We start from the raw sequence: 27,250 nt of genomic DNA, 5'->3' as shown, positions 1-27,250 counted from the left end.
ATGTCAGATTGCAAACCGATATTTTAAAAGCAAAATACTGCTGATTGATTGTAAATTTCCAATATTATATGATTTTTTCCCCCTTAGAAAGCTGGTAACTGTGACTCTTCTGCTTGTTTCAATATCAATATATATATATAAAATTTAATCAAGCACCTAGCAGCTTTAGTACCTTTGGAATCAACAATATGGCCTCGGCTGGGATTCCCCATACTTAACTTCACCATGTCAGAAGAATATGTCCAATCTACAATCTGCCAGCGTGTGCTGCGATATCTCCAATGACCACCCAAAAGAACTGTTGGCCACGTGTTAGAACAGTAACCATACACTTCAAGTAGAATGTTGATTTGTAAAGAATTTGTGCAATCGGTATGTTGTCGTACGACAACCGTACGACCACTCCTTTGTATAGTCACTCCTCCGTATGGCTTAACCTTATGCCTGTTCGTACGGAATTCCTCCGTACGGTCACCCCTTTGTGCATTGTTCACCGTACACTGTTTGTATGCTGGATTTCGTACGACACACGAGCTCCACCACGTCTGCCCTCCGTACGTTGGAAGCCGTACACTGCTTTGCCCTTGATTCCGTACGCTAGATGCTATACGCTGTCCTTGTCCTGGATGCCGTACGTTGCCTTGTGATTGATTCTGAAATCTGCTCATACGAAGGTAAGTCGAATAAGGATTTCGTATGCTGCCCTCCGTACGACTGATATGTACGGCTATAACCTTGCCCCTTTCGTACGGTCTGATAGGCCGTACATCGCCTTACTCCACTGTCCAAATACGCTGTACGTCCACAATCCTCTGCCCTATACTTGCACTCGCCTTCCTCTGCTCGCCTAGTTGAGAAAAAATGATTTTGGTTGAAGTCTTGGGGGTTTATAAAGTAGGCGGAAACTTTTCGTTTTTTATATATTTTCAATTTGGACCCATTCACCAGATCTTTAATTGGTTGATTATCAAGAGTAGCTAACTTTACCGCTCCATTTTCTTTTAGTTCCATTATTTTGTAAGGCCCCAGCTAACGAATTTTAAACTTACTTGGCTTAATTTCATTCTTTCCGCTGTACCGAAGTACAAGTTGCCCTATGTGAAAATTCATCATTTTTAGATGTTTATCGTGCCAAAAATTTTGTCGCTTCTGAGCCACCTCTATACACCATTGGGCGAATATTCTTTTTTTTTCCAACTAGAGTAACTAATATAGGTGCTCCTTGAGACTTTCCTCGTCACTTAATTTGTTCTGAATGGCTATCCTTAAGCTCGGAACCACATACTCTACTGGCATCACTGCTTACTACTCGTACATAAGCTGAAATGGGGTATGTCTTGTAGTACCTTTATAAGTTGTCCTATAGGCACATATTATTGTTGGAATTTTCTCTTCCTAGTCTGGCCTTCAACACCACAAGTTTTGTAGAGAATAGCAACCAATATTTTGTTCGTGGCTTCCGCCTGACCATTTGCCCTTGGATAGTAGGGACTGGAGAAAGAATGAAATATTTTATATTCAATGGTTGTCATTTGGATAATGTAATTCACAAAATGCACTCTTGGATCACTAGTGAGCTGCAATGGGATCCTGAATCTGGTGACTATCTGTTCATAAAGGAATCTGGTGGTACTAAGGGCGGTATTGTCTGGACCTCTATCCATTTGGTTAGGTATTCTGTGGCCACCGCTATATATTTGCATCATAGTTCCAAGAATCACGGCGATTCATGGGATTCACGCGATTCGGCGATTCGATTCAAGCCAAACGATTTTTTGTGAATCGGTGAATCGAATCAGTGATAAAGGGTTTATGAAATAAGTTACTCACTAAATTTCAAGGGTTTTTTAAATTTTCCGATTCATGGCCGATTTGATTCCGATTCATGGCCGATTCACGATTTGATTCGGCCTTGCCGATTCCGATCCGATTCCGATTCTTGTTACTTTGATTTGCATTGATGAGTTTTACTAGTTGGTAGAGGACCCACAAAGTCTAGTCCCCACCTTTCAAATAATTCCTGTGGTTGAGATGGAAACAATGGCATGAAGTCACTTTTGAGTGGCTTGCCTACTCGTTGGCATGTGTCACAGCTTACTACCCATTTCTTGGCATCAGCATTCAATGTGGGCCACCAAAGTCCTACCAAGAGCACTTTTCGTGCAATGGTATTTGGTCCCATATGGCCTCCTGCCACTCCTTCATGGGATTCTTTGAGAACCCCTGGGATCTCTTCCTCCATTACACATCATTTGAGGATTCCATCTGGTCCAAGTTTGTACAACCACCCTTCAATTAACTGAAATGTACAGCTTTTTAAGGCAATTTTTCTCCATTCTACTGGGGGCATTTGTGAGGAAATGTAGCTGTGGACAAGTACTGGCCAATCTGTTCGTACCATGCAGGTAACATTGCAATCTGAAAAAGATGAGTATCTGGAAAATCCTCATTTATCCCACCACCAGCGGCTTCTCCTGACTTGATGCGAGACAATTGATCAACAATTAGATGATTTTTTTCGGGTTTCACTATAATTTTGAATGTAAATTCTTATAACAAAATTAGCCACCAACTTACTCTCCCTTGAATTACTGGTTTGTTCACTAAATACATTAATGCTTGGTGGTCAACAAAAAATATAAAAGGTGTAGCACGCAGATAGTGCCTTAATTTTTGGACTGCATAGACCATACCAAGTGCTTCCCTCTTTGTGGTATTGTAGTTCCGTTCCGCTTTTGACAAAAGCCTGCTAGCGAAATATACAGGGTGATCCAACCCTTCCTTCCGTGTTTGGGCCAAGGTGGCCCCTATAACATAGTTGGATGCATCTACATGAACCCGAAATTCCTTGTCCCAATCAGGATAGATAAGGATAGGTGCTTCAACAAGTCTTTTTTTGAGTTCTTGAAAGGAGTCTTGCTCCTTCCATTCAAACCGTTCCCCTTTCCTAGTTAACTTTTCCAGCGGAAGTGATACTTTAGTGAATCCTTTGATGAATCACCGATAATACCCAACATGCCCTAGAAAAGATTTGATACCTGTCACATTCTCGGGAGCCTCCATTCCCAAAATTACCTTAATTTTGTTTGGATTTGTCTTTAAGCCTTCTTTACATACTATATGTCCCAGAAATCTGCCATGTGGGACCATGAACTGGCATTAAATAGGATTGAGCGCCAGTCTCACTCTTCGACATTTCTCCAGGCATTCTCCAATAATTTTAAGGTGGTGTTCCTTTCCGCTATGAACCGACCAATCATCAACGAATGCTTTAAAACTTCCTACTGACATACCATGAAAAATGTGTAGTATAATCCGTTGTAAGTTAGCTGGTGCATTGCATAGTCCAAAAGGCATCCTATTATAAGCATATACCCCATCTTCCACTCAAATGTAGTTTTCAGCTTATTGTCCTCCGCAATACTAATTTGGTTATACTTGAAAAATCCATCCATAAAAGAGTACATCTCATGGCTAGCTACTTCTAAAATGTTGTCTGTAAATGGAATGGGAAATGGGTCTTTTATGGTCACCGCATTTAAACTTCTGAAATCTACACATAACCGAATTTGAGTACCATCTTTCTTGAGTGATATTACAATAGGAGAAACCCATTCGCTTGTCTGAACTTTAAATATTATCCCTGCGTCCAACATCTTTGTGATTTCCTCTCCTACCCGCTCTGCATAGTTTCTATTCATTCTATAAGGTCGTTTCCACATTGGTCTTGCTCCAAGTATGAGTGGAATCCAGTGGACACACACCTCAGGTTGTACTCCTTTCAAGTCCTTGTATGTTCATGCAAAAACATCTCTGTATTCCATAAAGATTCGGAGGGCTGCCGCTTTCAGTACAGGATCCCAATCATCACCTATAAAGATTTCTTTGGTGTGCCCTACTTCTCCTAGGTTTAAGGCCTAGAGGCTAGCCTCTTTGTATTCCACTTTTTGGTCAAAAATGTGGGCAGGTGTCATGTTCAAGGCAATTACACCTTCTTTGTACTCTGTATACCCTTCCAGTATCGTTCCTCCAATTCTTGTATTTGTAACATGTTACAATATGCTTGGAAGACTTCATAATTGCCCATTTGCCAGTGAAATAAACCCTTAAGGAAGTTTGTGTCATCCTCCAAGTATTCTCCCAGCCTGAGTACTCCTTCCTCATCAGGTTCAATCCCTTCATACTCTTCTTCTTTAGAGTCAGATGCCAAGTCCTGACTTACTGACTAGTTTTTGAGATCTATAGTGTACTTCCTTCCCGCTGATTCAGTAGAGAGGGTGTTTCGTTTCCAGTTGTGATTGACTTTTGCTACTACTAGCCATCCCCTCCCTAATAAAGCATCATATACTTTCTTCACCAAGGTAATAACCACAAAATCTAAAACAAATTTTTGGGTTCCTATTATTACCTTTTGCCCTATCAAGGTGCCAATCGGTTTGATGCCATGCTGATCTGCTCCTACCAACTGAAATTTGGGCGGCCACAAGGTAGGTTTCCTGATCGCCTTCCAAGTATCTTCCAATAGAACATTCACCCCTGAGCCTCCATCAATTATCGTGTTTGAGAGTTTGTACCCCATAATTTCCATCTCTACCACTATTGGCGCTCTCCCTAGACCTGTTGTACATAAGGTATTTTCTTCCTTTTCCACTGAAGTTTCTTCTTGTTCTACCCCTTCTACTACTTCTGGTTGCACTTGTTCTACTGTTTCTAGTTTCCCCTAGGGATCCTGCTCAATTGGTTGCATTTCTTGTGTCAATGTGACTTGTAACTATGGTAGAGTATCCAGTAATTCCTCAATGGAGACCGAAATGGTAGTTTCTAATACTTTCCTTATGATGTTAGGTACCCCCTTGCCCCTAGGGGTCTTGGCTGGCTTAGCTGTTGTTTCTCCTCTCAACTCATTTTGGATGTTTTGCTTTGCCTCCTCGAATTTTGTTTTTTCCACTGTCACCTCTGGGTACATGGCTTTCTTGGCTTGCATCCTTGTTACTGCAAGTACCTCCTTTTCTGATCCTTCAATATCCAGCATGTTTACACCTTTTTTCTTTGGGCAATTGGCATCCTCATGGTTGCCCGACCCACACCATTTGCAGAGCATTCTTCCATTCTGTTCCTCTCCATTTTGACATTCTTGAGCAAAATATGGCCCCATTTGTTGCATCTTCTGCATTGGATCATGGGCCGTCCTCGAGAATCATATTGGATTGCCCGTCGGGGTGTGTTCGTGTTGCTATTGTTATTACTACTATTGGCATTGCCTCTTCGGTTGTTCCTGTACCCCCCTGGTGAAGCTTCTGTATTATTGTTCTTTGGGGGAGTTGCTGGTGGTGTAGACTGTTCTCCAGTAAACAGTATCTAGGCGTTCCTTGTTTTTAGGTTATAAGGGTAGTCTTTGATTGCATGACCCCCTATCTGGAAAATCTTGCGTAACATCTTTCTTAGGCATGCTCCTTTGGTATGACCCTCTTTTTCGTAGTTTGTGCACCATAGGTCTTTACCTTCCTTCTTCGCATCCTTAGTTCCGACTACTTCCTTCATTAGCCATTTGAGGTCCTTTCTCAAGGCTTGGATCGTTTTTGACTCTTCCTCACTCTCCTCCGAACTCTGACTAGAGCTTCCATGCTGTCTCCTCTTGCAGGCTTTATTTTCACTTTCAATGTCCATGGCACGCGTACAAGCATCTCCAAAAGTGGATGGTGGGACTATCTTCATTTTTTTTCTTAAGGACAGGGCGAGGCCTTCAATAAACCATCTTTTCTTTAACTCGTCTGCAGGCTTATTGTCCAATTTGCTGATGAGCTCCTTTATTCGCCTCGTATAAACCTTCACAGATTCCTTCTTGTCTTGCTTGCTATTATAGATTTCTGTGACAATTTCATTGTCATCTCTTAACAATTTGAATTCCTCTTCGAATGCTACACGCAAGTTATCCCAAGTGTTCTTCTTGCCAACATCCAAGTCTGCATACCAATCTATGGCGATCCCTCTTAATGTGGCAGGAAATGCCTTCAACCATTCATTACTATCATTCTCCCCGTTCGCTTGCCATATAGTTACACAAGTTTTGCAATGGCGAGTAGGGTCATCTGATCTGTTCCCCATAAATTTAGGCAATTTTTCTTTATCGACTGCCATTTTCTTTCCTTGTTACCACCTTCCCAATGGAACCCCTCCTCTCAAGGGAACACCACCACCTGGTGGAACCCCACTTCCAGATGAGACACCACTTCCTAATGGAACATTGCCGCCGGATGGAACCTTACTTCCTGCTGGAACACCCCCTCCCGATGGAACTCCACTTCCTGATGGAAGTTTACCTCCCGATGGAACTCCACTTCCTGATGGAAGTTTACCTCCCGATGGAACACCACTTCCTGATGGAAGTTTACCTCCCGATGGAACACTACTTCCCGATGGGCTCCCTCCTGATGGAACTCCACTTCCTAATGGAAGTTTACCTCTCGATGGAACAACACTTCCTGATGGAAGTTTACCTCCTGATAGAGCACTACTTCCCGATGGGCTACTCCTGACTCCTTATCTCCTCTTGAGGAAGTTCTTGTCGTTCAAGGGTTTTTGGTTTCCGACACCCAGACTGCCTTTCCGGTGTGTCTGAAATAACCAAATTGGCTAGTTCCTCAATAGTATGTTCAATCCACCCTTCCTGATATTGATGGGAATCCCCTTGTGCTCTCCAGTTACGACGTTTGTCTTCTTGCTGCTGGAGATGTAAGGTTCTTAGGGTGACTTCCTCCTCAGTTTCATCCTCTGGTGCTATCCTTCGGTATTTATTTGGAATTTGGGGCATGAAGTAATTCGGTACCGATATCCCTATCTTGGCTTATTGGGTTCTTCTCCTTTGGGATTCCGCTCCCTCTCAGTAAATTGTTGAAGAACTTGTTGCCTTCTTCTTTCCCTCTCGATCTGTGCTCTTTCGTCTTCAATATGTACGAGGTTCCTTGCCAAAAGTCGAGGAATCTGTCCTAGGAGATCATGTACCATCGGTGGCACGAAGAGTTCTTCGCATACCATGCTCTCAGGAACCGTCCTCTCACGAGCTTCCCTTTGCATGTACTGCTCGACCGCAACCTCCCACGCTGTCACTAGGTCGCATGTCAACTGAGCCTCCCTAGTTATTTCCTCCTCTCTGTCACTATTAGTAATTTGGATATAAGGTGTAAATGGTCTTCCCATTAGTCCATCTTGTCAAGCACAATACCTCTAGATCCGAACTTAGGCAACGGTGCCAAAAATGTAGAGAGCAATTACTACCAGAAGTTACAGAATATCATACAACTATTACTATCAGGCTCACCAATATACCATACCACAATGTTACTCTAATGGAGGTGAGGAACAGTTTTATTTTATTAATATTACCAAAACATGAATGTAGAAAGTCCAAGTATGAATCTACTTATAAAGGGGTCGGTTGGTTAGAAACGAACCGACACACTCCCCACTTCCTAACTACCCACTAACACAAGTACAAAATACTTAAATTACCAAATGCTGACTACAGCATCTTTGGTGTTTTTTGAGAAACTTGGCACCTTGCTAATTTCCTCCTATCTGCTGATTGACAATGTTGAACCATTGCATGATGATTGAACATATATCAACAGGTTCTTTTGTTCTGGCCTTGCGTCATATTGGGAGGAGGAATGCCCTTGTACTTTATTATCTAGTAGTGAATGAACAAAATGTTTCTAAGCACCCAGTTTATATTGCACGTGATTACATACAGCTAGTACAATCTACTCTTACTTGTTTATACAGAACAGCTTGATAATCTAGTATTACTTCATTACTTATAACCCATTTCAGAAACATCACAAACTGCAGCCCTATAGTTGATCGTACTTCAGCAGCTAACTTCATTGGATCTTCCTGTTTTGTGTTACTTCGTAGCTTGATGTGTAGTTTTAAGTGTGTAATTGATTTGAGGGTTTGCATGTTGAAGTCACCATGCAGTAATGCACTTCACATGTGTGCACTCTGATTAGCTATCTCAATATTATTGAGGAAAATCCATACTTTAATATTTGTGTAGTAAATTCTTCTTTTCTTGTAGTCTCATTCTCCATGCAATCCGCATGGGATTAAATGTGAAAGCATCAGGTTTTGTTCAGACTATAGTGAGAAATTGGAAATGTGTTTGTGTTTTGTTTTGCTGAGATTCCTGAGAGAGATATTTACTTCAATATAATGAGAAATTGCAAATAAATTTATGTTTTGTTGTGCTTCGATATTCCTGAGAGAGATATTTACTTCTGTTGTTTCACGGTTCACTTATATGTTTTAAACCTAAGTTGCTGGTTCTGGTTCAAGTTTCAAATTTTCTCTATGTTGTTCAAAACTATTTTCAAAGTTAAAATCTTTTAACGAACATATGGTTCTATTTGGTTTGGCATTTTTTAGTTTGTCACTGTGGTAGTATGATTTGATTTTAGTATGAGAAGCCTTAAGAGAGGGTGTTAGCTTGTCCTTGTGGATCGTGATAGTATGTTTGGCTTTTAATACAATAAGCCTCAAGAGTATGTTTTGATTTTAGTCAACAAGCCTTAATAGAATGTTTTGATTTTAGTACAATATGCCTTAAGAGGGGATGTATGTTTTCGATTGTGTTGGTATGTCTTGATTTTAGTACAATAAGCCTTTGGAGGAGGTGTTAGCATATTGGGCTTAACGTATTAACAGAGTCACTATAGTGACTTAGTGGTGTATTGATTTTTCTATTATTAGTGTTTAGAATCTTGTAGAAGTGTCACATTCATTTATTTTCAGTTACATCTCTATACAAGGAGACTAACCTCTTTGTAATACCTTATTCCAATATCTAATAATATTTTATTGGATTTTTTATTTCAATATGGGTTTGTTAATATTATGGTTTCATGTTTTACTTTTGTCATTTGTAGACAGTAATATAATTTCTTTCTTTTCTACTCTACAATTTTGATTTTTTTCTTGATAAGTAGCTATAGAATTGAAGTTCTTGCATGATGAAATTTTCTATATCTTTTATTCTGAGATTTCAGAAATTTTGGGGCATATACTAATGATCTTTTTGTAGTATGAAGCAGATTAGTTCCTAAAGAAGAATTTTATATGCATTAATTTCTTTATTTCTTGCTAAGGATACTGTTTTCTCCCTGCGATTAACTACACATTGAACTTTCAAGTCTACCTGAAGACATACCTTTGAATATTGGTGCATTCTGTACCTTCTTCTTCTCCTAAGCTATTATTGATTCTTTTTTTAAACTGTTAAATTTTTTCCTGCCCTCAGCATGTGCTCAAGCATTTGAAGCCAATTCATTCTTTATCATTATAAAGGTGTACTGAGATAGCTTAGGGATACCCTTTACAAAAAAGAAGAAGAAAAGGATTTTGTTTAGAAGTATGGCTTAGTTCTTTAGTACTTAAACTTCAACTGTTTCTTTTGGAAAAAACAACATATGATGGGAAGCATAATAAATATTAACTTTTTGCAGGGAAGACACAACTGATAAATCATTTCTTGATAAATGATAGCTGGTACTTGGTGGACTTACCTGGATATGGGTATGCTTTCATTGGTGATCTTGATTCCATTCTTTTTGTATTTAACTTGGTTTAACTGTTTGCTAGTTCCTTTGATAATTGATTTATATGTTTACTTTTCTTCTTTTAATAATGGATATACTATCATTTTCTGCTCCTTTGCTTCTTTCATAATTTCTCCAACTAATGATTATAATCAGATGTAGTTGAGCCGTTTTTAGTATTTTGAATTGCTCATAAGCACCATTGTTCTTGTCTGACTAGTTTTTCTATCCTCTGAGAATGAGATCAATCTTTAATACCAACATTTAATTACTTCCACTTGCTAGATATGGACATTGATTACTTTTTTAATGAATGCAATTTGATGTATTGAAAGATCTAGATTGATGTCTTTTTATGATATTAATAGGTGGTTATTTAAACTGTAAGTACAGGATATTTGACTTTTTCTCTCGGGTTGTATCCTTGGATCACCAAATAAGACCAAACATGGACCTCTACAGTTCATGAGGGTTCTTTGAAGCTGGTTCAAACTCTATGGCACATCATGTTATCCACAAGCTCCTTCCAAATTTGTAATCCAACTATTTAATATCAAATGCCTTACCTTATTCATCACATATATTTTAATCTTTCTCATGGAAACAGATTTCTTTGTTTGGTCTTATTGGTTAGCATAGTGCTTCCAACTTCCATATGTATATTGTTCTTCTTTGTTTGTTGCATTTTCTTTTCACAGTTGTTGAATTGGAGTCTTATCAATGTTCTTCGAGCTTAATAAAATCTCTTATCATCGTTGTGTTACAGAATTAGCTTTATTTACATAACAATTCATTAGGTAGAAGCAGAGAAACTTAAAGCGTTCCCAAGTGCTCTGGAGGCAAGAGAAGGAGTCATTTTTTTGTGTCTTCTCTTTGCATCCAATAGGAGCAGCTTCAGTCGTTTTGACTTCACTGGACTTTTTTTCATCTGGTTTCTTTTGTAATTTTTTGACTTAAGAAGAAGCAAATTCTACATTTAAGTCTTCTCCATCTTACTTCTCTTGTGTGATTGAACAATGACCCCTTGGATTTGGCAGCGTTTTATAGCTGTCCATAGGTGCTTTCTTTTTTTCTCACTACCGGCCTCTTTGTAATGTCCCCTTTTTAGCATTTATAGCATGATGTTGTTGTTAGCCTATTTCCCCACGGTCCCATAGGCTAACTAGGACATTAAAGGGACTTAGAGGCCATTTGGCCTAGATAGTTTTAGCTGCAGGTCTTTCTGTGGGGTTTTGAGGCAACTTTGGGCATACTTACTATTTATAGTAAGTCATCTTGGATATGGTCGGACATCCAGTGGCAGCGGTATGTCGATGGTAATTGTTTAAAATCGACAAGAAGACTTGTTTATCATTGATAAGATTTGTTATGCATTGATAAAGCTATTTTATAAAGTTTATTAATGCATAGACTATAGTTTGTGGGAAATATTTAAATTAAAAGAGTCCCCTTTATTTTATAACACATTCGAGACATAAGTTACATAAAGGGAGTGATGTTTTATCCCACATGGAGAAAACGAAGGATTGAGCTCTTGTGAGAACACTATAAAAGAAAGGGAAGAGCTTCTTTTTAGGATGCTTGGAAATATCAAAGAAATTGGAAAATTTTCTGGAGATTATGTCTCAATAGTTTGAAGGACGAAATCACTTCAAGCTGGAAATCTTGACACCATTGAAAGATATGGTCTTGAGATTCAACATGGTAGCAGTCCGAAAAAGCAGATATGAAAAAGCAGCCTGAAAAAGCGGAACCGAAAAAGCAGGCTGAAAAAACAATCCGTAAAAGCAGATCCGAAAAAGTAGTCGAAAAAGCAAATCGGAAAAGCAAAGCAAAAAGGGCAGCATTGAAAGAAATTATTACAGCCATCTACAACCAGGTTCCTTTGTTAGTATTGCTTTTTAGGGTGTTATAAGTTTCAGCTGTAAGTGTGCATTATACCAGCATTATCATTTTGTAATCCATGTGAATGCCAAAATTCTTGGCCATATTTCATAAGCATTGTATTAGAAATTTCATTGCAAATTAAGAAGATAATAGTTGCTGGTGTCATTTAAGCAATTCAATATCATTGTTTATCAGCTAGTTAGTTTGCATACCAATTGTTTGTAAAAATGCCAGTTGGCTGTAGGTGTTCATTTCTCATGCTTAGATCATATATATGCATTGAATTTTGTCAAAATTAGTAGCACACTCATGTTAAGCCATTGTGTAGTCCATTTGGAGTCTTCTAGCACAAGATTCTCATTAATGCAAATTGAAAAAAGAGTCATTTAAAGCTAGCTGAAATACTATATCAGTCATACGTCCCTTGCATGTGAATTGTTTGATGAAATTCCTTGAGCTTTCATCAGCATTTTTTGAGAGCAAATTTGAGGAGGGTCATTACAGTGGTATCAGAGCGGTTTCCTGCCAGCCTGATTGGGTTATTTCAGATTGAATTCAATTATCAGTATGGCTTTAACAGGAGACAAGGATTTGGAAGAAAGAATGCACAATGTAAAGAAGAAATTAGATTGTCCATTTCAACAAACAGAGGACCTTCTAAGAACTTTGGAGGAGTTGGAAACTTATTTAGGCAAGTTTGATCAGTCAAGACCAGATGCTATGCAAACAGGTTTATCTTCAGCATTTGGTTCGTTGGTTAAGCCCCGATTATTGAGACATCATGATGAGGTAATAAGACTTACAGCTCTCTCTTGCATTAGTGAAATCATGAGGATAATAGCTGGCCTTGATTCTTATGACGATCAGATTATGAAAGAGGTACTTCATGCCATGGTAAAAAGCTTTGAAAAGTTGGACAACATTCGGGACCCTTATTTCACAAAGAGGGCAAGATTACTTGAAGTATTTGCAAGGTGTAGATTTGAAAATATTATGCTGGCAATTGGTTGTATTAGTGACATTCGCAAGATGTTTAATACATTTTGGAATATTATGGACGAGTTTCATCCCAGCAGAGTATTGGCATCAATGCACTCCATCATGTTCACAATCTTGTTTGAGGGGGAGGATGAAATTTCTAAACTTTTGTCAGAAGACTTATGGTGTGTTTGGACAAAAGAGAGGATTTGTCACCTATGGCATGTACTTGGTTAAAGAGCCTGATTGATAGGCCTAAGGATCGTACCTTCCCTATGAGGCAAAAACTTGTATGAGGAGTTTAACAGACATGCGGATTCGATACAGGGAGACATCAGCACATCTTCAGGTAATGGTTTATCTGCATCATCTTCACAAGCAGAAGGGGTTAAAGATGTTGTGCAGGTTGAGCCAGTTGCATCAGAAGGTGATATCACAGACACACCAGATTCCGTGATTGACACAGATAGTGATTCCAGTATAGTTAGGCTGGATGAAGTTACTGCAGTTGAGGATACTGTCATGTTTGAGGATAGTACAGTTGATCAGAAAGTGAGCATTCATGACTTTGTTGAGAAAGAGTACCAGGCACAGTTAGATGCTTTGTCACATGAGGTTGAGGCTGGTAGAACTTCGCATGATTTATCCAGCCAGTTGAAGGTGAGCAAAGACAGTATTGTGACTTCATTATCTCATCATGACAGGATGCGGGATATGATAGAGGATCACATTCGGATGATTCAATTACAGGGTAGACATAAGTGAGTTCAGGCAAAGTCTTCTTGTGTTGACTTACAAGCGATTAGGGAAGGAATGGGAATGATGAAGTTGAGTTATTTACATCTTCTATCAGATCGTGACCATCTTTTTAGCTTTGTCGGAGACTATTCAGATGCCTTGAGGAGGAAGGAGGAGGAAGTTGACAGGCTTTCTCGCGAGCTTGAGGACACTCGAGTTTCTTTGGTGAATACTCCATTGGCATTACAGGACTGGGAGAGACATGGGGATAAGCATGACATAGAGTTGAGTTTAGTTTCATCTTGCACTCCTGATACTCAGCTTTCTGCGGCACTTAAATCATATGTGGTCGTTGATAATGTTGTGAGTTCCTCTTGCATTCACATCCAGGATACAGGGACAATGTCAGACAGGTATGTGGAGTTAGTTGGTATTGGTCATATTACTCAGGTGAGGAGTTTGCTTGAGTTACCAACTGATTCTAGTTTACGAATATGGACTCGAGATTGTTATATTGGCGTTTGGGATTCAGTTGACTGGAGATCTTTAACACTTTTTGGTAGCAGTGATTGTTTGGGTGCTATCATGGATTTGATTAGCAGATTGCATGGTGTTGTCTTTTCTTGTGCCAGCAGCTTGTCCAATGTTGGTATTAGTTTTTATACACCGGTGTTGGGCTTTGTTCATATATCCAGTCGACCATTCTTGCTGGAATGTGTTGATGATCTTTCACATTTGGCAGTGTGTACAGATGAGTCCCAGGATCATATTGGCATTGATGACATCCAGGAGGATGCAATGGGCAGTTTTGAAGACTTAGTTTCCTTGGCAGTTTCTTTTGGTACAGAGGAGTTGGACAGCAGTGCTACAAACTTTGATACTTCGTATGTTGATATGAGCTTTGGAGTTGATTCGCAGGATATGGATGGTAATACTCTAGAGACCAGTAACTTTGAGGATACTCCTTTAGACAGGGCATCAGAGGAGGTTTGTAGGAGACAGTCTAGCCAGTGCCATCATGTGTCTAGTCAGTTGAGAGTTAGTGAGCGAGACATTTCTATCGCTTGCCAGCATTTCGACGCTGCTCGTCAGTTGTTAGCAGTTTATGGATGGGGTTCTCCTACTAGTGATGAGCAGGGAGGTAGTTATCTTTCTTTGACAGAGATCCACTCTTTATGGGAGGCTATTCGGATTATGAGACAGAATTATATGTAGTTGGTAGCCGACAGAGATTATGTTATGGAGTGGGGGAGTATAGCATAAAATGCATTATTGGCCAAGGAAGATGAGGTGAGTGAGCTTACTCAATAGCTCGAGGTGACTTCTGAGTTTCTTGAGAGTACACAGTTGGCTTTCAAGGAGTCACAGTTTCATTTAGCTAAGGTGACCATGGAGTTAGAACGACTTCAGTCTTTACCAGATTCTGTACAATCACGGACCGTGGTGTCTGGTGATCTGCGGATGTCCATGGTCGAGGTTGATAGAGGTGGTGGAGATGAGGATATATCTGTCCACGACACTAGTATTGGCATATTTGGTCCGTTTCCACTAGAGGCAGGTTTAACTGAGTTGGGCGCTGCAGCTGAGCATTGTGATATGTTTGACTTGGAGGGCACAGAGACTAGTGATGTTGTTGTTGATTTCGCTATATCATCCTCTGACTTAGCTGATGATCAATCACAGTTGGTTGTATCATGTCTGCAGGATGAGTCTTTGACTGGGATTGGTTCTTTTTACCGGCATTATACTGTAGGATATGTTCATCGGTTTGCTTTTGATCCATGTGTTGAGGAGTTGATGGCAGACAGGTTTGGTCTGGGCTCTCATTTTTGCTATCTACCGTGTAATGAGTATTCACCATCAGCAGTGCATGGGTGTTATGGTTATGAGACAGTGACCGGTGATCTGCAAAGTTGTGTTAATTGTAGTAGGTGTGCAGTGTGTGGATTCTCTGTATTTGGTGCAGTTTCATGCGAGAGTATTCATTGTTGTTGCAGAATTGTATTGTACATTCCACATAGGCTAGTGGGATGTGTTGATGTTATTTACTATGTTGGCAGTTTGGGTTATCTACTCTACTTGGGTTTTGATATTTCGAGAGCTTGTTTCTCATGGGTTCCTGACTTTGGAGTTTGGGTGAGTTGTATTCGCCAATTTGATTATGGATTCCTCTTGGTTAATTTTCAGAGGTTGTTGTAGGAGCCTATGTTGACTGACAACAGTATAGTTCATGACTACATTTGGGATCCTGGCGGATTGATTGGGTTGTTGTTCAACCATTGCTTGGGGACAAACAATTTTGGGAAGGGCGGACTGTAATGTCCCCTTTTTAGCATTTATAGCATGATGTTGTTGTTAGCCTATTTCCCCACGGTCCCATAAGCTAACTAGGACATTAAAGGGACTTAGAGGCCATTTGGCCTAGATAGTTTCAGCTGCAGGTCTTTCTGTGGGGTTTTGAGGCAACTTTGGGCATACTTACTATTTATAGTAAGTCATCTTGGATATGGTCGGACATCCAGTGGCAGTGGTATGTCGATGGTAATTGTTTAAAATCGACAAGAAGACTTGTTTATCATTGATAAGATTTGTTATGCATTGATAAAGCTATTTTATAAAGTTAAATTTAAATATTTAACTTTATTAATGCATAGACTATAGTTTGTGGGAAATATTTAAATTAAAAGAGTCCCCTTTATTTTATAACACATTCGAGACATAAGTTACATAAAGGGAGTGATGTTTTATCCCACATGGAGAAAACGAAGGATTGAGCTCTTGTGAGAACACTATAAAAGAAAGGGAAGAGCTTCTTTTTAGGATGCTTGGAAATATCAAAGAAATTGAGAAATTTTCTGGAGATTATGTCTCAATAGTTTGAAAGACGAAATCCCTTCAAGCTAGGAATTTTGACGCCATTGAAAGATATGGTCTTGAGATTCAACATGGTAGCAGTCCGAAAAAGAAGATACGAAAAAGCAGCCCGAAAAAGCGGAACCGAAAAAGCAAGCTGAAAAAGCAATCTGTAAAAGCAGTTCAAAAAGTAGATCCGAAAAAGCAATCGAAAAAGCAAATCGGAAAAGCAAAGCAGAAAGGGCAGCATTGAAGGAAATTATTACAGCCATCTACAACCAGGTTCCTTTGTTAGTATTGCTTTTTAGGGTGTTATAAGTTTCAACTGTAAGTGTGCATTATACTAGCATTATCATTTTGTAATCCATGTGAATGCCAAAAGTCTTGGCCATATTTCATGAGCATTGTATTAGAAATTTCATTGCAAATTAAGAAGATAATAGTTGCTGGTGTCATTTAAGCAATTCAATATCATTGTTTATCAGCTAGTTAGTTTGCATACCAACTGTTTGTAAAAATGCCAGTTGGCTGTAGGTGTTCATTTCTCATGCTTAGATCATATATATGCATTGAATTTTGTCAAAATTAGTAGCACACTCATGTTAGGCCATTGTGTAGTCCATTTGGAGTCTTCTAGCACAAGATTCTCATTGATGCAAATTGAAAAAAGAGTCATTTAAAGCTAGCTGAAATACTATATCAGTCATACGTCCCTTGCATGTGAATTGTTTGATGAAATTCCTTGAGCTTTCATCAGCATTTTTTGAGAGCAGATTTGAGGAGGGTCATTACACTCTTATACTCCTTTTTGTTAACTTCTTAGATCTCTGCAAATGTACTAACAATTGCCATTGTAATTGATTGTTTTCCAAATGCATATTGAATGACTTATAAAGATGAGTTGGAAGAGACATCTTTCTTGTGGTTAATCATCATTAGATATAAATAACATATTAACAATAATATATATATAAAACCATATATATATATATAATATAATAAGTATATAATTAAATGATGATTTACCAATAACAATGAATCTCATGATCGAATCAATCTGACTGTAACTTCAAACATAACAATCCCTCTTAGTTAGGGAGGATTGATATATAACACGTTATGCTCTTGAGCATATGAAGAGATATTCCTAGAATGACATATTAAGGATATCAACATGAATCCATCAACACACATATATGTATTAACATATTTAACATATGGAATTTACTTCAATTCACTATGAGGCTAAGTTCCTCAACATTCCCTCTTTAGCAAAGAGGGAATCAAAGAAAAATAATACAAGATTAAATGCCACCTTATAGTGTGGTCTATGATAGATTTAAGTTATGGTGTCCGGCAAGATCCGGCCTAAAGGACCATAACAAATGATTTTCATGGTGTCCGGCAAAGTCCGGCCTAATAACAATGATGGATATCAATGTGTCCGACAAAATTCGGCCGAACAACAGTGACACCAATAATTTTCATGGTGTTTGGCAAGATCCGGCCTAATAACCATGATGACAATTGCTCCAACACCTTTTGGTGTTAGGAGATAGGTCTACTATTGATAAGATTGTCACCTTACAATAGTTACCTTCTATTCGTTATCATAACTTCCAGCACATCGGCACAACAACTTAATGTAGTATGTTATGATAATAGGTCCAGTTATTGATAAGATCAACACCTTTCAATAACTCCCCTCTAAATATATACATCAATGAAAAACCGTCATCTTTCATGAGATAATTATAACAACATCATGTAGTAACTCACATGATATCCACCATGAACCAAGTTAGAGGGTGGACCCACCATAGCTGCTACTAGAGGGTGGAACAAAGGGCTTTCACCTCATACTTCTCTCTTATAGAGGAGAGTGCATTATAAAGAATTTCTCTTAGAACTTCTCCTCATAGAGAAGATATCATCCACAAGGTATTGCATCTCAAAATTTCTCCCGTTGAACATCGATCCTGGGAAGTCATGTCCTCTAGTTACTTAGTCAGAAACTCTCTTTACCCAAGGATGCTTGTTGAAGTCACTTTGAATCTGATATCAATTTTTTGATTTCTTGGTGATAAGTCATCACTTCCTCATGATATATGTAGGAGTAGGCCCATCAACATCATGCAATCACCCACATGAATTTCTAGACTCTCTCTGAGTATCAATCTTCTAAGCTCGTGCATTTCTTTAGTAAAAGTGTCATACTCCCTCTTAATATAGAAGAATCTCATAATCTCAATCATCAAAGATGTTTGCTTCAAGGGCCTCTTTTATCCATCTTGGTCATCAGGGTCTTTGGAGCTACTATCATTAAATTGAGTCTGCACAATATTAGGTAGTAAAGTACCAACTTTCTTTTCCTGTAAGAACATCCTCAAACATAAAGGAAAATATCAAGGCAAATAACCTTTATAGTATGTATAGAAATTACAAATAATAGAGATAAATGTCAAAAATAAGAATACTTATCTGCACATGAAGATTCAAAAATTGTCTTTTTAGATTGTTTGAGAATGGAACATCTACCCACTAAATAAGGTTCAAGTAGGAGTGAAACAAACATTGACTATTATTCCCCCACAATGTAAAATTTCCACTCATTCTTAAAATGTTGAACAATCTTGTATCAAGTACGACAACTTCTTTCTACGTTTCAACTTGCTTTTTTCGTCCATTTTAGCTTAACAGTATAAGTAGACACAAACTCGTCCACAATATGCCAATATCTTGATTAAATATGATTGTGCCACTTGAATGACTCTACAACTCATACGTCAAGTTTCATTTATCTTTTATTGTAAATGGTTCAATTGAAGTCACCACTTTCTTATGATGTACACAAGGGGTAGGCCCATTAAGATCACATAGTTGCATGAACTACAGTCCTCTTGACAGTTACAATTTATTGATCACTAAAGATTCCATCACAACATGGTTTACTCCCTCTGAATCAATATGATCGAGATCATTAAAGGTTGATGAAACCATATCCTCTATCTACTCCCTCTCTTTCAAGATTGCAATTGATGAAATATAAAATGTTCGGCTCCCTTTTAATCTCAATCTCCCTCTTCCTGTAATAACATTCTCGGAGGAAAAGATCAAGGCGCATAGCTCCTATAGTACGTATTGGAAAAGTAAGAAAGAGACCTAGATTATATTCAATATAAGATCTTTTTAACAAAATATAGATAATTAGAAACTAATGTGACACTCTATTACATTTAGAATGATCCCTACTATTCCAATATAGTAAATATCTAATTAATTTTATACATGCATATATTACATCCTCTATATGCATACTATAATCTATATTTCCAGCATATTATTTTCTTATATGATCAATATCTCAATTTATATTCACTTATATTTATAAGAAATTATTTAGAAAATATATATAGTTTATAATCACCATATATATATATAATCCTTTTAAAATTATGTATGAACCTTTACATCTCTATATATAAATGAACATAAGTTCATAAAATTGAAATAGATTCATAAACGTACCTTTTGAATTATTGATAAAGTGAAGAAAGGTTCTATTTGTATAAATTACCTTTTAGCTATGTGTGGTGTCCAATAATCTTATGCCCTTAACACTGAATACCGTGGACCCTGCGTGATACTTATTCATCGGTACCAAATGCTAATCACCCATTTAATTTCAAACACTATAGTCTCTATTTGAACCTTACTTCTATTTAGCGTACATGACCCGATTCTCTTAATACTTTGTTGGGGCCCACGCTTCCTTGAATCAATGTCCACTTGCTTTGCTCTGATATCATTCGCGTTACTAGTAGTGGGATATGTGCCCTGTAGTGACTACTCATGATTCGATGCTCCTTGTCCGCGTGGATGTCTATAGACAACATCTACAACAAAGCATTCCCTTCATATTATGTTAAGGTGGATATATCTCCTCATTTAGATCATTATCTCCTATACAACTTGGACTCAGACTTCTATCTCCCATCTTGTTTTGCCTGCAGGTTCCCTGAGGAGGAGTTCTATTTGGAAGAATTTAATGATCCATGTTTATAAGTTGTTCAAGACCTGTGATGGAGAGAGTCACCTATGAATATGGAGGTCAAATTGAAGATCGGGGGCATTAGTGAAGAAAAATTTGGATGCAGAATGAAGACAACACATAGAAGATGATGATGGTGATCATTGTTGAGGGCAATCTGTGACGAGGCTCATCACTCTATATAGAGGCATAGTGAAGAAGAAATAGACAGTCATCATGACACTCTATACGCTTATAGTTGTGCTCATTTGTTCACCTATGATATCTCCTTCAATCCCATGTTTGGGGTCACTTTATATAGCAAGTGACCACCATTATTAATGCAAACCTATTCGTCATAATGGAATTGGCAATTATGATGATGCCGAGGGTATATTCTCTTGGTTGACTTAGGGTGGTCAATAGTTCACAATGATAAATGAAATTGAGTACAATCTCATTCCAGGGTTGAGTAATTTAGAGTTTCTTTCCCTCTATATTCAATCAGTATTCACTGATGACTATTTTGTTCACCCTTGTATGTTCCAAATACCATTTTCTTTGTTTCAACTCATGGTCTTTCAATGACTTGTCTATGAGTTTCTATGGGTTTGTCTTCTGCCTGTATCCATTGGGGTACGCCCTATGGAGTCCACATATTTATTGAATCAATTTCTGTCATTATCATGGACAAAATATCCTTCCTGTGAGTCCATGACATAAGATCTCTCTAAACTATTTTGGAGAGTGACCTGGCAAGGTTGAGTAAAATGCTTGACAAGGTCGCTACTACTAATCTAGCAACTATACATTGAAACCTCTGGAAAGAGACCAGTAGCAAGGATCTGCTCTTTATAGAACCCATCCAACAAGATGATGCTCCATTCCAAATTCTCGAGGCCTTGTTTAATCGATGTGATTGGGGGCTAGTCTGAATGCATAAGGGTTCTTGATTTTCATAGTGATCCTATGCACATATGCAATGTTTGACGAGGATTGCTTCACCTTCTTTGTCGACCATTTCACCTTTTTCTAGTTGTGTTCTCCACATCAATACTGCAAATTGGTATTATTTCCTTAATTTAATGGATTGCAAAATCTCCACGTAGACTATCTCATACAAAATATAGACATAAAACAAATGTCGCTACTTCAAATATTCTACCCATAAATATATCAACGTATATTAAATAGTTTCACAACCTATAGAGTACACCGCAGTACTTTATGTGTGAAATTTCTTAGGCCCGATTAGAGAGAACTCAATTCAACGCCATGTTTGTACTAGAGAAACCGTCCTTTCTTCAATTTTTTAGTTACATTTGTAGTTGGCTTTGATACCATGTTAACTTCTTAGATCTCTACAAATGTACTAACGATTGCCATTGTAATTGATTGTTTTCCAAATGCATATTGAATGACTTATGAGAGGAAGAGACATGTATCTTTGTGCATCCTATTGAATCGTCAATAACTTGGTTTGCAACAATGCTTTTATCTACTGCAACATCATTCACTTTGTTGCTTAGTCCTTACACACTGCAGCCATGATTGAAGACACAATTACTTCATTTCACTCAATGTTGTATTAACTATGCCAATATAATTTACTCCATTATCAATTGTGGTCTTATTTCATTTACTACACGCTATTGTTGTCCCCTATCATTTCTCAGTGCTTTTGCTTCTTGGCTTCTGATTCTTTCTAGTAGCACTCTATCTCTCCAAAGTTCAACTCATTGCCTGTGATACTTTCATCTTCTAACTACACCTGCACAACCTTTCCATTTGTATTCTTTGTACCTAAGTTGCCGGTTTAGATGCGAGTTTGAGATCGGGGTTCGACATTCGCTCAATTTTTTTTGGTTGCGTTTGGGTTCATTTTATCGTCCTCACAAGTTTTTGAATTTTTTTTTCTTATATATATGTAAAATATGTTGTAGCAAACAAGTTAATACAACACTGTGCTAATATTAAAGCAACTTAGCAAAATACACCACCACATATATTAACAATTTAGTTCAAGACTCAAAATACACCACCATATCAATGCTTCAGTTCCAAAATAATAATGTTAGTTTTACTAATTAGTCATATGTGATAAAATATCATCAAAAATCATCAAACAAATCATCATCATTTTGTTGTTGCAGATTAGAAGCACAAACAGTGCCAGTAGCAATAGTAATTGTAGCCTCAAGGCCCAGTTTTAGGATCGACTTTAATATCGCCAAGTATCTCGTGATCACCCTCATTAATTGCAAGTGCATCAAAATGGGCTTCCAACTCTGTAGACTCTGGTTCAACATCCCAATGTTTTTACTCCCCTTTTTTCTAATTATTCTTTGTGTGTGTTGTAAGCCTCAAGTTTGAATGCACAAAGACAAGTTATTCGCCTTCTTGGAGTTTAGTTGGTTGCGTTTTATTGAGTGGATGAGAGAGTATGTGCTCCAATCCCTCTCAGATGATAATGAACTTGCAACCTATCAAGGATTACAATTTTTAAATTAGAGAGTTAAGAGTTAAAAAATTTATCAACAATAATCTAGAAATTAGAATCTTAAGATTAAAGAACTTGTGATAAAGTTTTGATGGCAATGGTTTGCAGGTGCTGGTACATTTGTCCTTCGAAGTACCACCATTTATGAACATCAAAATTATTCTTGTCTTCAAGAGCTTCAAGACCTGCTTGTGAAACTCATAAATTTAAACCTCACTACATGTTGTAGGTGCTCGAGAAAGAGTCTTCAAAGGGCTTCCTTGTACCCTTGAGCAACTTTAGAATATTTGTACGAGGCAATTGGTGGTACTCCCCCTAAGAACCGATTGGCTATAGAACTTGAGGCTTAATGCAAAGGCAAGTAGATGCAAAGGGTCAGGCATTTTGTTCTATTTCTCTACCATGATTATTTGTAGCTTCTTGAAGAACTTTTCATTAGGATCTTCCTCTCTCATTTATGATATTTGTAATATCTTCAGTTATGGAGTCAATGCCATCATATACCTCACCCATGTAAGGCGTATCCATGTCAGTGTCTTGGATCATGCTCAATATAGGATCAGTGAACTTCAAAAGGTACTCAACACGATCCCACCAAGAGTCATCTAGATCCATGCCTTAATGAAAGATGTCGTAACACTATTAAATTGCCTCCATATGCTCCAATTAGCATTGATTACCATTCTAGCCAATGCCTCTTTATATGGCTTCTCAAAACAATAGCGTTGGAGGCAAAGCGGGTCTCGACAACCTATTTTAAGATCAAAACAATCATAAAGTAAAATCAAGATATTAAAATTTAAAGACATAGAAAGTTTACTAAAGTGACTAGATTTCTAAAACATATTTAAATCTTAAATAATTTAAAATTTACCTTCAAGAGCTCTAATTTCAAAAATTGTCTAAATTTTGGCTTGCATCATATGATAGTTTATGACAAACATTTGGATCTCTTGTGCCTCTTCATACATTTTTTAATCCACTCAATCTTAATGCCAATTTTTTGCAGCATTAGGTTGAATGAGTGCATAGCAAAAGGTGTCCAAAAAATGTGTTCGAAACGCTCCTCAACCAATAAGTCGACAACCTTACAATTTTAAGCATTGTTGGTTACTACCTTACCAACATTACGAGGGCCAACTTGCTCAATGGTTTGGATGAGTATGTTTTCAATGAAAGAACCGTCCTTCACCTCTCCTTCATAATCCACAATTTTCAAAAACATTGACCTCCTGTGGACATTGCAATAACATTCACCAATGGAAGATTTCTCGCATCTTTCCATCCATCATATACTTGTGTCACACTTGTTTCGATCCATGAATCCTTGATGGGATGCATGGAAGCCTCTACACTGGACACCTCTCTTGAACCCCTTTGGAGCCTCATTAATTGCTCTCACCATTTGTGGCCACTACAGTGAGTGAACAACATTAAATGACAATCCATTTGCATAGATGCATCTCGCTATGTCTTTCTCAACAATGTCTCTAGCTTCATTAATAAATGATTTTTCTAAGGGTCTCATTTCTCTTACAATCGGTTGTTGAGGAGAACACAAGAATGGATGGCTCTTTGCAAGTGGTTCATTGGGAGTGGTAGTTGAAGCCATAGATGATGTTTTTCTTTTTTTGAAATCCTGGGACTTTGCAATGGATGAAAAGAATTTGCTCTCCCAGCAGCTTTGTCTGCTTGTTTTTGTTCTTGAATGTATTTGTTCACAATGTGGTTTGGAAAAAGGGTTTTAGGTAGCACTCTGTCGACTATTGGCTTCCCTGTACAAAATTTAATGCCTTTTTGAGGAATAAAGTGCAAATGTGCTTTCACTCCTCTATAAGACCTACTAGATTCCTCACACATAACCTCCTCCACTAAGCATTTGTTGAACCATTTCGACATATTTCCATAACAGGGAGCACCTATCTATCTATTTTGAGGTGGGGGTTTCCAGTGCCAGAAACACTTTCAACCTTTCAAAGTGCTGAAATAAGAAGCCACAGAAATGAGCATTATTTAGAAATTAGAATTATGGCTTAAGAATTTGATTGTATATATACCAATTGAAAACAATGGATAAAACACAAAAAGGCTCTAAATGAGCAATATTTTAAAGCAAAGCAAAACAAAAATCAGTAGGGACTGTGATTAATATGAAATATTACTGTGTACAAACCAACTAGAATGAAGAATCATTCAAAATGAAAATCTAAATTCATTATTAATAGAATTTTTTATTCACTTCTTGATCCTTGCAAATCTAGAAAGAGCTTTGAGAAAAAACTTTAATATTGGTCCAAAACGGTTGGCAAAAAACGTTTGAAGCATATTGCCAAGCAATGAAGTTGAAAAAAAACTTTTGAAGCATACTTACGACTTTCAAGTTTGAACTCTGCAATGGATGACCTGAGAAAAAACGAGGAAGGAAAGTTCTATCGTGGGCCAAAAAGAATAACTTTCCTGTAGGCACTTTTTAGGTTTTTATCGCTAGAAAAGAGATCAAAATAATAAGTAAAACTCAACAAATTCACTGAATTTGTTCCAAAGTTGATGAGAAGTCTTTTTGGGTTTGTGCAGGGAAAGTGAATGTCTCCTAAACTTGTTGAAAATTCGACTAGGGTCCTTCACGAGGAATTTAGACCAAATTTGTTACGTGTTAGATGACTTTATTTCAACTTTACACCGAATGAAGCTACACAAAAAATCTGTTGATGTTTGGTAGCGTCAGTTGGATAAACTACGAGACTAAAGTGTAGATATACATTTAATGTATATGTGTGAGATATATATATATATATATATATATATATATATATATATATATATAATTATGTGAGATATATATCTATATAATCATGTGCTATTATATTAGAGAAATTAATACAATGATATATGTTGGGTGGATATTTTGCAACCAACAATTTTGTTAAAATCCAGTCGCAAAATAGGATGACCAGCCACAACATATGAGACAAATTCTCTCCTACCTTAAAGGGAAGGCTCCTCCTTCTCACCGTTCCTTAGATCAGCTCAAGGTAAGCAAGAAGTCAAGAGATTTGTAAAGGGTGTTATTAATATTCTTTCCTCTTAGCTTTCAGGAAAGAATCCACTTACCCGCAGAGCGAGTAATGGACAAGATGAAATCTTTAACTAATAGTTGGAAACGGTGATACCGGTAAACCAACACCAACTCAAAGGCTGGTCGAAAGCATACTGGTTTGTCTCTAGGTCCTATTTTATTCTATTCTGTAAGAATAACCTCTACCATTGGGGCGCAAAGACTTCCAGAAGTAGAGAATTCTAACTATTTTTGTGAATTTAGATAACAATACAGGCTACTGTCAAAGCTTCTAGTCTATGTATTACCACAGTTGCTCCCAGTCAAAGCTTCAGCTCCGATTTATTCTTAACTCACTATGATCTATGATTAAACACACAATAATAACATGAATCAAAGACAATAGGCACAAATTACAATCAAAGCTTCTAATTTGCGCTATCACAATTGCTTCCAGTCAATGGTTCAAATCCAATTGCTTCTTTTATTCACTTTTCTCCCAAATTGGTACTACACAGTCAAAGTTATGCTTGTACAAGTTTGGTAGAGCTTTCTTGCATACAACAAAAGATGATTTTTACAATGAGGGGGGCACTTCTTATATAAGAAAAGAAGTGAGAAAAAGGAGGAAAAAGTGAGAGAAACTCAACTACTTTCACCTAGTCTAAATGGGAAAGAAGAGTTATTGGATTACATGTTTGAAGGACATGTAATCAGATTACATGCGTTTGAGTTACATGTGATTGGATTACATGCGATCCATCTTTTGCATCCACAAAGAAGAAAACTACACTTGAAGAAAAGATGTTGAAATTGTAGATTCTGAATGAATCAATCTTGTGGACTATCAGCAAGAGCCTTGTTCTTCGGGATGATCGCAGGAATGGGAATTCCTGTATTCTGTACCACTGCATTCTTTTTGACGAGTTTTCTAGTTGTCATTTGAAAACTTGATGCGATTAAGATCTTTCTTGTTCGAGTTGTCATGAATTCTCCTTTGTAGATTGACCTACAATAATCACCAACAAGGGCGGGTTCTTCATGATAAATTATGGAGTCTCTGACACTTTGAAGACTTTCTTGATGGTGTTTGGATGTAAACTCGGAACAACTTTCCATCGACACCTTTAACTTTTTTTTTTTTGAAGAAAAAGTGCTTGGCGAATTCCCTCACGAACTTAGGTTCTCGGATAGTCATTGCGAAAATGGAGACCAAATGATTAACTGCTTCTTTTGATTCAAAGAACACCTTCTTGATGCGATGTCACTATTCTTTGAAGAAGTTCAAACATATCTTTAAAAGTGTGCCGTAACATGAAGATGAAAACATCTTCCAATGAGATTGGATCCATGAAAGCTTTGAGATTTAAGTTAAAATGACGAATCCATGAGGGATGAGTGTTCGAAGTATGGATTAGCTACTTATGGAAAGCATATGATGGCTGGAAATGAACTGGAAAGCATATGTATTTGGGTGAAAAGAGCCAAAATCAGACTCTCAAAGGTGAATTGCATGTGGACAAAGATGGGCTTTTGTGGGTATGGCCATGAATGCAAGTTGGGATGTATATGGATATGTGCAAATGGTGACTTTGGTGTTTTAGAAGTGGGACCTT

At 37.7% G+C, this 27,250-nt stretch overlaps 1 protein-coding gene across 1 annotated transcript in view; it reads left to right on the top strand.

Annotated features, from left to right (window-relative positions):
• The window catches only part of LOC149551395 (GTP-binding protein At2g22870-like), a 99,558-nt gene that overhangs the window by 54,499 nt on the left and 17,809 nt on the right, over window positions 1-27,250 (top strand). The window contains exon 2 of the mRNA XM_089786905.1: window positions 9,501-9,570. Coding sequence (XP_089643031.1) covers window positions 9,501-9,570 — 70 coding nt within the window. The remainder of the gene's footprint in view (window positions 1-9,500; window positions 9,571-27,250) is intronic.

The sequence above is a fragment of the Cupressus sempervirens genome, chromosome 6 (assembly GCF_028749045.1).
Source record: "Cupressus sempervirens isolate cs-2001-9-10 chromosome 6, ASM2874904v1, whole genome shotgun sequence".
Lineage (NCBI taxonomy): Eukaryota > Viridiplantae > Streptophyta > Pinopsida > Cupressales > Cupressaceae > Cupressus > Cupressus sempervirens.
Note: the sequence above shows the minus strand (reverse complement) of the source record. Positions and strands in the feature narration are given on the sequence as shown.